The sequence below is a fragment of the Petromyzon marinus genome, chromosome 7, assembly GCF_048934315.1.
Source record: "Petromyzon marinus isolate PM22_M1 ecotype Great Lakes invasive population chromosome 7, UKy_Petmar_22M1.pri1.0, whole genome shotgun sequence".
NCBI classification, from domain to species: Eukaryota; Metazoa; Chordata; class Hyperoartia; order Petromyzontiformes; family Petromyzontidae; genus Petromyzon; species Petromyzon marinus.
In genome coordinates, this window is record NC_133673.1 from 2,629,292 (window position 1) to 2,641,708 (window position 12,417).

Below are 12,417 nucleotides of genomic sequence, written 5' to 3' on the forward strand. Positions count from 1 at the left end.
TTATTGTTTTATATATATATTTTATTATTTTATTGTTTCCCTTCAACGTGACTTTACCGAAAGAACTAAGAATATGAATACACATATTACAATTATAAGCACCATTTATCAGCCATCATGGATTATAATTTCGATTTAAGAGCATAATGCGATCTATAAATAATGTCTACACACTGGTTCATGTAACATTCCAAGGAAAGGAAACTTGTATCATCTATTAATAATGAGCATACAGTTTATAATACAACAAAAACAAAGACTAACTAGTGCCTCTCTTTTTACCATGGACAGATGGACAGAGCTAGTCCTCTTTGAGAATACTCTCAATAATAATTCACTAAATGGACCAGCAGGGCTACAGTGGTTGTGAAAAGAATCATGCCTCACCAACTTTGCCAGTCCACTGTTGATCTTCACACTACAGCTGTAGCTACTTATACATAGTAGAAGTGACACAGTGGAGGCCCAGGAAAGGAATAGTGCAGGTTCTACAACATGTTTTGTGGAGGGCCAGGGAATGTGACAGGATCACCAGAATCTTCCTGCACTTTACGGAGTACACTACCTCCCGCCACAATCTAATGTTGATAAATCTGCACTGGAGCAAAGGCAAGCCAGACTATTTCAAACCAGTTTATTATTTTAGGTGGGTCTACATTTCACATGCAGAGGGAACAGGGGAGCCATGCAGGATGGCTTGCGATGAGTCTGCGATGAGGGGTTTTGGTAAATTGCTTTGGTTTGGCTGATGCTGCATTAAGCATTCTTGCTATGCAATGTAAAAGACAAATATGGTCGGGTGTGACTTCGGTAACCTGCAGTGGCCCAGTTGTTCTTAAATACAATGGTTGTGAAGGTGTTCATTTTATTAGTTTTGTAGCACATTAGCAATGGACCACTCTTTTAATTATTTCCCCGTGAAGCAAGGGAGTAAAGTGTGGTTTTGTGAAAGTCCGTATGTGCTGTGCAGTACATCAATGCACGTGTGCACACCAGCATACGATAACTGAGTTGGGCCTGTGGGTGGCTGGCAGGGTGATTGATTAACCGGACTTGTACACCAGTCACGTGGTTAATGGCGACTCGGTTGAGGATTGCTGCGTGTGACACCACGTGCTGTTGCATTCTACAGGTAAAGGACCCAAAGGTTGTTTTTGATTGTTATAGAATTGTTCTAGACTTGTTATCGACTTCAAGCTTGGCTTTTAATTGTTAGTTTGTGATATATTCCATAGGAGGGGTTTTAGCACAGTACACTAAAGGATGATGTACTGCAGTTAATACTTGTAATTTATTAAACCCTCATACTGTTTATTCTATAACCATGCACCCAGAGTATGACTACTTGCAATGCTATTGAGAATAGAACACATGTATAGTAGTAAGTTGTACAATGGTGACAAGTATAGTAAGAGTACTGTACACATACAGTACAGATAATGGGTGTAAGATACCGATATAAATGTATGGTATAGATAGACATACAGCTTAGGATTAAAGTAATATTCGAATAGTAAAGTGCAAAGGTTATTGTCAAAGACAAAGATGGTTTATCAGTAGTATAATTGGGTGTAAGAGAAACTTATTGATTAACCGGACGTACACCAGTCACGTGGTTAATGGCGACTCGGTTGAGCATTGCTGTGTGTGACACCACGTGCTGTTGCATTTTACAGATTAACCACAATAAATGTGTTTGCCCTCGATTTGGAGCACCTGCCCACGTCCTTCATTTCAAATGTGTGCAACAGTTTTCTTAAAATATTTATTTAAAACGTAGTAGGTGAATAAAGGTAATAAAAGTGGTAAGCATGAGAGAGAACAAACCAGGGTCACAATACGAACGAGACTAGACGTAAAAGAACACTGATGAACAGAATTGCAACCCTGAATCATGACACTTCATACAATCGCGTGTGGTGATTCATCGCATACCTACCATCCAGTCACCAATCTCTTATTGCAAGGGTCTATTGGAGATCGTTGGCTGTTAGGTGTGAGATTGGGGATGGGGAGATTGTGATGTGGTAAACAAGAGTGGGGCAGTGTGGCTCATTATGTAATCAGAAAATCCTCATATGAGAGGGGTACGTTTTTATAATTGCTATTTAAAAAAAACTATTCACATTCAATTTGGTCATGCACGTAAGTTGACTGAATTCCAGCTCTGAGAATTAAATATTGTCGGTTTTGACTGCATCCTGATTAATAGCACTGCAGTGACAGAAATAGGTGGGAGCAAGATCTTCCCCCTAGTGTGTAAAGCAGAGGTCACTTGAAGGGGGTCTCAGTGGTAGCTCTGTGATATCTGCTTCCATGGATATTTCTCTATCCAAGCAGATAGTTCTCTACACTGCTTTGTGAGGGACATGACCAAAAATATAAAGAATGAGCACATTCTCATGCCCCAAAATGCTAACTCTCTTTATATCATGATGTTATTTTTTTTAACCCCACGTTTTTATGCTGTTCCCATTTGATGTTACCTATACGGTACTGAAGAATGTTTTGGGTCGGCTAGCTGGCTTTAACAAGTGGCGATGCACTGGCAGCATTGCAAAGAACAAAACATGAAAATATTGAAATTGTACTGATTATATTTGTAGAACTGTAATGAGTTAAAATGGGGATCTGACAGGAATAACAATATGATCATTGATTGAAATTATCTCAAATCAAGATTGAAATGATCTCTTTATTAAAATATAAATGCATTCAAACGTGCACCCATGGAGCTTTTTTTAAAAGCTTGTAATACACAAGTACTGCATGAATTAACTTTTATTATTTTCCACGATGGTTTCAACAAATCAAATTTGATTCAATGTTAATATATATAAATTACATGTTCCATTTTTGCATAAACGAAACTGCTTATGGAATTTAATTGTTTATCCCGGTTCAAAAAAAGGTGGAAATAATTACAAAAAACAACGGCAACGTGATGATCGTTTCGACGGCTCTGAATTCTCTGCACCATGCGCAAAGGTTGACAAACACTGAACGCGTTCAGACGAGCCCTGAAACTGAATCATCCGAAGCATCTTTCTGTCTCAGACCTATTGCATATTGCAAAATGTACAGTTTCAAAGGCATACGCCAATAGCCTGACAAACAATTTAAATGTTATCGAATCATGAGGCTGAGTGCATTGTTTATAACCGGTTGCACAATGACACGTGTTATAATGGTGAGCGCATTAGACTTGCAGTCCGTGGGATTTGCAAGTCTCTGACCATAGAGAAGTATTAGTTGAATAGGCCACAGTTCATTGATCAGCAGGTCGAATGTGGTGGGGTAAAGTGTGGGTACTCCCACTTCTTTTAACGCAATAAGTCAGCATGCAGGATATGGACAAGTATCCTCATTCTAGTGGAGACTCTTTCGCCTTCAGTCAAGCAATCACAGAGCTGCACCTTTACCATTTACCAAGTGGCACTGACATAAGAAGTGGAGAAAAAAAACACTCCCTAGACAAACCGGATGGCAAAAGTTGAGAACTCAACTGGCTGTCGCCTGATGAAGCTGGTTGTAATTACTGGCGAAAACGTCGTACTCAGATTGTAAATGTTGTGGATTTACACCGGTGTGCTGTACTTGTAACGTATTGGCACATTGTGTTTAGGTGACAAAACTTGCTACTTGCCTGTGTCGGGTAGTGGCGGGTTTAACGACACATTTATATATTCACGTGATCTAACCCAAAACAACTGGATTCTGGAGGAAAAAAAAAAACATTCCCGTAAATTTTAATTTACTCCCAAAATATTATCGATGCGAAACACATTTTCTCAGTCAAATTTGCATCAATATTTTTTGCAGCTTTCTTTTTCTTGATATGCTTGCCGACGTCTTATCCTGCCGCACTTGGCGCCTGTAAACGTAATAGGAATGTCTACAGCTTGCTGGACATAAAGGAGACTCATCCGGCGTGCGCTATAGCACATCCTCGCTGGCCTGAGAGGCACACTCAAACTGAGAGGCACACACAAACTGAGAGGCACACACACACTGCTTGGCAGCATCATTGGCGTAAAACCAATTGGGACATTAATCTGTAAATGCCTGGGGGATGCAGGTTGGGTATATACCAGTACAGTGTCCACATAAACTAATTACTTGTTCTCAGCTGCAAAATGAAATACGCGTGATTGTTCGCGCTAATCCTACGGTAATAACTACACCTAATGTGCAGAGATGTGCCACTGAGGAAGTACGCAAGATAAGCAAAAACACTGGAAAGCACATATTTCATTAAAAAAATACAAGCAACAAATGTTTTCCGACGGCCGTGCGTCGCATAAACATTCACGTGGCAGGCGAGCGGTGTGCTACTTGAGATAAAAAAAATTAAGCAGGGTACCTTGTTGAGAATTCTAATGAAATACCTACATTATGATATACAATCCAGATTCCTGAAGCAAAACCTATTTCAAAATACTGAGCATAACCATAATTTTATGAGGCACAGAGTTTGTGCTCGCCGCACATCCTCAATGCACAGTGAATAGAGACTTCTGTACTGGCAGTTAAAATAATTGAAAGAAGCCCTGTTGATTTGAAGACATCTCCACACTTGTGGCGGTCAGTCATTGTGCTCAACTTAATGATCATTCATTTAACAGCGCATTTTTTTCACAGGTTCATCATCATGATCGTCAACCATTATCTATCCACTGTTAGATGAAGTCCTCCCTATGTAAACATCATTTGCGCTCCTGTGATGGAAAACCTTACAGCCACGTTCCCCTGCTATTCTGTCACCAATCTTGTGCGTTGGCAATCATCCCTTCTGGCTACATGTCCTGGCCAAGATAACTTTAATCTTTGTTTTTCTTTCTCCCCCCTCTCGCAGTTTTATTCGAATTAGGCTGTCGGCTTCAGACGATGAAGAAATGTCTCTTCAGAAGCACTACAGCTAGCAGTGGATCACCCCTGTGGCAGAAAACGGCCCAGGAAGATGACATCATAGAATAACCGCAATGTATACGTCTCAGAGCTGGAATTTAGGCAAAATAAATTAAACCACAAATACTCTTTGGTTCTTTCGGTAAAGTCACGTGAGTATGGATTTCTGCAGTCACGAAAGCTTCAAATCAAGATTAAACCGCAAATGTTTCTATTTTGGTTTTTCCTTTTTTTTGCAGACAATGATTGGTGTCTGGGCTTAAGACCATTAATTCACGACGTTTGAGAAGGCAGTTTAATCACAGGTTTCTCCCCTGATTAGAATCTCGAATCTCCCCGGCACCAGCTCTGTGCTCTCAGCCCTGAGCCACCAACCAGATCTCTGATCCATGTGTTCTTCTTTCTATCTCTCAGCGTTAATTCCCAGCATGTGTATCTCTCTCCACATCCTTTCAGCTTTCAGGTTATTTGCTTCAGAATGTGCCATATTGCTGAACCTGATACTGATCTTTTCTTAAAACGTGATATGAAAATATTTCAATTAAATAATGTAGTCACTTTTCTTTTCTCTTTCCCGAAATCACATTTTGCCATCTAATTATTTTGGAATGTAACCTTACATTTCCTGCCAGGACGAAAGTGCAAGATGTTGTAAGCGTATCGACTGTGATGCCAGAAAGATTGCCTCAAGGTTTATTTCCACTTAAAGAGTTTAGCAATCGTGTCATTTGTAAACAGCACTTACCTAAATTCTCCTTTACAAAGTACGAGTCGTAGTAATATTTCATCCCCTCTCCTATTATGTGCAGAAAACCTTCCAGCATGTCCATGAAGTTAGAAATTGCAGAATAAATCTGGAAGAATAAACACAAACATTACCAAATTAACAACACATCAAGACAATAATAGGTCGCTGCGATAAATATATTTTGAGACAGTGAATAGAAATGGGAGTTTGTCTGCAGGTCATGTGATTCCTGCAATTCCACCAGAAACAGACAATGTATGCAGGAATTGTGATTCTTTTATCGACGATTTCCCATTTTAAATCTACATTCATATCAATTAGATTCTGCAATGGAAGATTTTAGCAAAATAATGGGATTCTACTCTGATTCTATTGCGATTCTATTGCAAAACTAACTTTAGATAAGCTTCAGCTTTGCTTGGCACAGCTAAGCAAGCAGCCAGTTTGTTGATTATGCCTCCTCCAGATGGCCAGATTGCCCATTGAATGCATTGCAATGCATCGCTAATGTATAGTAATGCATGCAATTGGCTCATTTCCACCCTGATTCTGGCATGAAACAAGTCGGTGGCAATTCCGATAGACTAGCCAGAACCCCCCAAGGCCATTCCTGAACGCTGTGCTGGGTTACTTGTAATCTGGCCGACCCCAATTCCAAAAACGCTGATCCCATTTGGAAGGAATCAGATTCCATTCTAAGATTAGAATCATGATTCCGGACGAGGAATCGTGAGAATCACAAAGCTCCAAACGGTGCCTTGGTGGATCATGAGGACCTCTAGAAGTTTCTACAAAGGTACTAAAAAGTCACATCAACTTTCAAGACCTTGGGTTCATTACCCAAATAAAACTAAACTGACGCATGGAATACATATCGAGTGCATTGGAAAATTATATTAACAAAGATTTTAACCAGCACAGACAGCTGTGCCATATCAAGGATGTTTATAAGCGGGATCTCGAACAAGCTCGTGTTAGTCTCATAGGTATGAGATTTTCTAAATCTGAATAATAATTATCATTGAAAATGTGATACGAACTGAACAGCCACGAAACTATTCATCAGTGGCTCATACTGCTTAGGGAAATTATATTTTAATTACTGGTGAGTTGTTTGTGGTAGCATTAAGATGTTGTTTTGCCGAACACAAATCCCCATCCGTTTGTTTTATATTCTCTCGTGACCCAATGTGCTAAATGTAATTGCGTCAAAAACGAGTCGCTCCCGAACAGAGGTTTTTACCACTATTGCTCAGTACAGCAGTGCTCACGCTCACTTTAAAATGTCACAAATTTAATAAACAAGACAATAACAAATAAGCTAGTGAACAATATACTTCCTCATATCGGTTTCTCCACGTAAAAAAAATAAGTTTGAACACATCCCATCAGTCTCACGGCCTTCTAGGACTGCATTCATCACAAGCAACGGGTATTTTAGGATGCACAATTTTTTTTCTCTCATTTAAAGTGAAGCAAATATTTAAAGATATAGTGAGGGAAAAAAAGTATTTGATCCCCTGCTGATTTTGTACGTTTGCCCACTGACAAAGAAATGATCAGTCTATTATTTTAATAGGTTTATTTGAACAGTGAACTCTCTGGTGGAGAGTTTGGAATCTGATTGATTGATTGCTTCTGTGGACAGGTGTCTTTTATACAGGTAACAAGCTGAGATTAGGAGCACTCCCTTTAAGAGTGTGCTCCTAATCTCAGCTCGTTACCTGTATAAAAGACACCTGGGAGCCAGAAATGTTTCTGATTGAGAGGGGGTCAAATATTTATTTCCCTCATTGAAATGCAAATCAATTTATAACATTTTTGACATGCGTTTTTCTGGATTTTGTTGTTGTTATTCTGTCTCTCACTGTTCAAATAAACCTACCATTAAAATTATAGACTGATCATTTCCTTGTCAGTGGGCAAACGTACAAAATCAGCAGGGGATCAAATACTTTTTTCCCTCACTGTATAAAGACTGAATACAATGGGGTGCACATTGCCTCATAAATGATAATGCTCACCACTGACGTGTCCTCCCAGTGCTCCCTGTGGATATCCGCGACCAAGTTACTGTACGACTGAAGCAAATTCTGCACAAGGCAACAATAACACACACGTTGTCAGCTGCATCAAAAGAAAACATTAAGTTATATTGAAAATACCCAGCATTTCATCCAGCCAGTCTTGTAAGTGACAGTTGAAGGATCGAACCATCAATCTTGGACTTTCAGTTACGGCCCCCGTGCAGGTTTTATGGAAGGGGGCGGCGGTAATGGAGAGCCGGCCGAAAGCTGCCCTTTGCGTGCCGTGGTTTTTCAATTGATCCCACTTCAGGTCGGATGTTGTTTCTCTGTCGAGATAGCGATGAGGTGGGTTTTTTTTTTCTTACCAATTTTTTTCTGTTAAATTAGGCAAGCAATCGTGAGTCGTGGCGATTTTGTGATACGCTGTTTAATTGACAGCTACAAATTATGAAATTGGTGTGAATTGTTATCGTGCTCGGGCCGCAGCGAATCGATGTATACCTTTCCCGTATCAAATTCAGTCAAACGCGAGGGTGGATTAAGGCTGGGGATGGAAGAGCGGAGTCGCGGTGCGGAGGGAGATGGCGACACCTCGCAGCTGCCGGGTACGGCGAAGCGACCGCCTCAGCATGCCAAGTACACATTTAAATAGCGAATCAAAAGAATGCCCACTGACCAGGGATGAAACAATTCACAAGTCTGTGCCCAGTGTGCGCCCTTTTACGAGGGGATCTATGGGCTGGCAAATTGCAAGCGAAGATATACAAAGGTGTCACATGCGGCGTCATGGAGGTATTAGGTTTATAACAAACTTGTAAAATGACGGCCACCGATACTGCTGATCACCCCCCCCCCCCCCCCCCACCAGATAAAAGCCACTTAAATCCTAAATTGCTACCAAATAACTTGAAAATATCCTATTATGATTATAGGTCCCACACATGTACGTGCGTAATTCAGGCAATTGGGCGTGCGGTTTGTGATACCGTCCAACACTGTATATATCCTTTCAAAGTTTCCAACCTTTGAAAAATATCCCAATCTTCAATATCCAAATTCGAATCCGGTTTTTCTACCCCAGCTATCGCCGACGGCGCTTTTGCACCGATCAATGCCCTATCGATGATGCTTCGCTCCGCTCCCCTGGGCCGCCGTCTTGCTCTCGCCTCTCTCCCCGTACTTGTTCGTGTTCTCCTTCACCGAACGATCGATCCCCGCGTTATGCTTAAGAAGCTGGTGCTTCATTGTGCTTCCCCATTTTGGAGTCGTGCAGGACGGACTGGAGTAAAACCTCTCCAAGCCAGGTGAATCGGGGTGGGTGGGGGAGCCTTGCTGATATGGGGAGGGGATAGCGCTGGAAGGCGGAGGGGGACTGGCATGCTGCAAACTGTTGCTCAATTGTGAATTAACTGAATAGAAATTACAATGAAACATGATTATCACCTAATACATTTAATTAACGTATGATAGGTGAGTAAGTATTAACTAAATATGTGGAATGTATCAATTAAAATACAGTTATGGCCAAACCACTTACAAACATCAACGTGAAGTAGAGCTAGAAGGTTGACGGTTCACTTGATTGTAAGAAGGTCGAGTATATTTTCAGACGGATTGAGAAATATATTTTGTTTGTAAAGTCAATGCGACGAATGAGAGGGAGGGCACGAGTAGACCCCGTGGATGCCCAAGGCATTCACCAATTGGCAAACAGCAGATAAGTCAACAGCTTTAGAACCGCTAGCGCCAACAAGCACTGGATCCGAACCCAGTGCCTCAATGGTCCATACAATTAGCACCGTTGGTGCCGTACGGTCCGAAAGAAATACATCCAATGGTGCCAACTCAGCGCTCTGACCTTCTGAGCCACCCGGCCACCGTGATGATAAAATTAACCGAGTTAGAGCGACAGTAACAACCCAGATTATGCGTTCCTCAAAGGTGCCAGGACGAATATCGAAACGACATCAATCCAAGCAATGTACAGGGTAGGTGGTGCCGGCGAAGGCTGAGAGGCGACGGACAGCAAGAAAGGACGGACGACGCTATCAGCGATGCGAGTGTGGGGTTGGGGCGACGCTCATCGGGCAGAGGTTTGAATAATGAAGTGACGACGTTTTTGCAAAACGACGTAAAAGGGGGAGACGTCCTTCAGAGTATTACTGTAGTTGTGAGCCAACGCAGTAATAATACTTTTAATTCATAGTAATAATAATCATAAAATAACCTTTTTTTGCCAGAGCAAATAAACACTGGAATATATCGGGATGCTGAACAACATCGCTACGTGCACATAAGCAGGAGACACAATTTATTTTTAAATGTTAAACCGGACTAAACGACAAGTTGGGTGGCTTGAGAAAGGGCGTGACACCAATGGCAAAGCGTCTCCCAGCACAGCAACCGCAGCTTGTCGTTTTTGTTGTTGTTAACCTTTATAATAGTTAATATATATAAATACGTTTGTTCTTGAATAATAATAAAAAAACACAATTTTAATGTATTGTATCGTTAGTGAATCAAATCGTCACTTTTAGCAATCTCACAAGCTCAGACCGTATCACCTCTGAGTTGCGTTGTGAGTGGCGAGTTGCTCAGATCGTGACACGTGTTGCACTGTGGGTGTCTTTGTCAAATCCCTTTAACTACAACTGAGACATATCTACATCCACTTGATTGTGCTAGATTTTTCTTTGCTCAGTTATCTTCAGCCCAACTTTACAGCCATTATTATCATCATCATCATCAAGTCCTTTGCTATCGTTCCACAGGGTTCACTTACACATCACTTAGATATCATTTATATCAAGTTCACTTAGCAATTAGAAACATGTTGTGTCAGAGGGACACACAACTGCAAAGAGAGTATCCAGGAGAACCACAGTGAGTAGTAGGACTCTTTTTCAGGAGGGTCCTGCTGCATTGGGTTTCTATTTTAATATATATTTCAGCCAATGCATGACGTGTGTTTATTATTCACGTGGGGAGGATACCAGAGCACGCAGAGAAAACCTACGCGGGCGAGAGGGCAACACTCTGTCCCCATACAGATGTATACAGATAGCGATTAGTCCACTTGCTGTACTGCCTTCGCCTACCGCGAGAGCTGAGCTCTAGTTAGCACCTGATGATGCTGGTTTTAATCTCCAGCAAAACAGTCGGAAGAAACTGTCAAAATTTTGCTTCCTTTTCAACATTCCAGTTTTCCGATAAACCAAATAAATTGGCCATATTTTCCCACGTGGCAACTAGATTTGAGTGGCTCTTGCAAGTAGGGCTGCGTTATGTTTAAATAAAAACAATTACCTACACGAACTAACCCTGAAATAAACGAATCATAATATTGGTCATGACAGCCTACACATACAATCATACCTAGGCCTGCTCTAGACCAATTCTTCGACCACATCAATTCTATACACCCAGCCATCAGATTTACCATGGAAGTCGAAAAAGATGGCAAGCTACCTTTTTTTTTTGGATGTCCTAATAAAAAAGAGACCTGATGGTTCAATGAGCCACTCTGTCTACAGGAAAGCTACCCATACGGATGCTTACCTGAAACCGGATTCCCACCACCATCCATCCCAGAAGAATTCCCTCATCAAGATTCTGCACCATAGAGCCCAATGCATATCCGACTAGGAACACATAGCCAGTGAACTCAAGCATGTACACCAAGCTCTTAAGGCTAATGGTTAACTCCGACTACACAATCCGCAAAGCTATCACTCCATCCATGAAGAAGAACCCTCTTGAGCCTTTCAAACCATTACTTTACCCTACATTGCGGGGATCACAAAAAAGATCTCCAAAATCTTGAATAAACACAAGATCCAGGTCCAATTCAACACATTACATAAAATCCGTGATCTGGTTCTGTCTGTAAAATATGTGATTCCGGACATACAGTACCCTGACGTCTACAAACTAAGTTGCCTCTGTGGTAGTAGTTACATTGGAGAAACCAAACGACATGTCTCGGACCACATTTGTGAACACAAAGCAAACCTAAAATACAGTAGGACCAACACCTCGGCCGTGGCAGATCACTGTTATAATTCAGTAGGCTCACATGACATTGACTTCTCCAAGATAGAGGTTCTTTGCAAGCGATCTGGCTACCATTAGAGATTCGTTCATGAGGCTACCCACATAAACAAACAAAGAGACAATTTCAACCGAGAAGATGGATTCTGGCTTAGCAATCATTGGAAGGATTTGATAAGCCATTTCGGGTCTTAATTGATTGCTCACGCTTACGGTGGCTTTCAGACTGCATCCATTATTTTCGTCTCCCCCCTCCTCTTTTCCGAACATAGATAGACTCGTCCACCTGAACAAACTGCCAAATCGCTCTCCATGGTGCTAATGTTAAAAATAACCGCCACTTTTTTCAAAATTTATTGCTGTGGTTTTCACACCTGATGATGATTGCTTGTGTTGCAGTCGAAACGTCGTGAGAATTTTATTGTTATATTTTATTATTTTATTGTTTCCCTTCTACGTGACTTTACCGAAAGAACCAAGAATATACCTAGGGCAGTTATTTACAGCGTACCGAGATCAAAATAATGAAACATAGGGAGCCAGTTACAGCGATTTTAAAGAGCTGATCTTGATAATGAAAAGAAACATGTATCTATGTATGTTGAACCTCTTTCGCACCATACGTAGTCAACTAATAATCGGAGGTGCAGGGGAAGGACGACAATATGTCTCAGTTTAACACAT

The 12,417-nt window shown here is 41.1% G+C and overlaps 1 protein-coding gene across 13 annotated transcripts in view; it reads right to left on the reverse strand.

The window, feature by feature from the left end:
* Positions 1–12,417, reverse strand: part of LOC116939852 (adhesion G protein-coupled receptor B1-like) — a 218,573-nt gene that overhangs the window by 84,735 nt on the left and 121,421 nt on the right. For all 13 annotated transcript variants that reach the window (XM_032948762.2, XM_076065261.1, XM_076065259.1 and 10 more), the window contains 2 exons: positions 7,681–7,749; positions 5,654–5,762 (listed from right to left, as the gene is read on the reverse strand). In XM_032948762.2, coding sequence (XP_032804653.2) covers positions 5,654–5,762; positions 7,681–7,749 — 178 coding nt within the window. The remainder of the gene's footprint in view (positions 1–5,653; positions 5,763–7,680; positions 7,750–12,417) is intronic.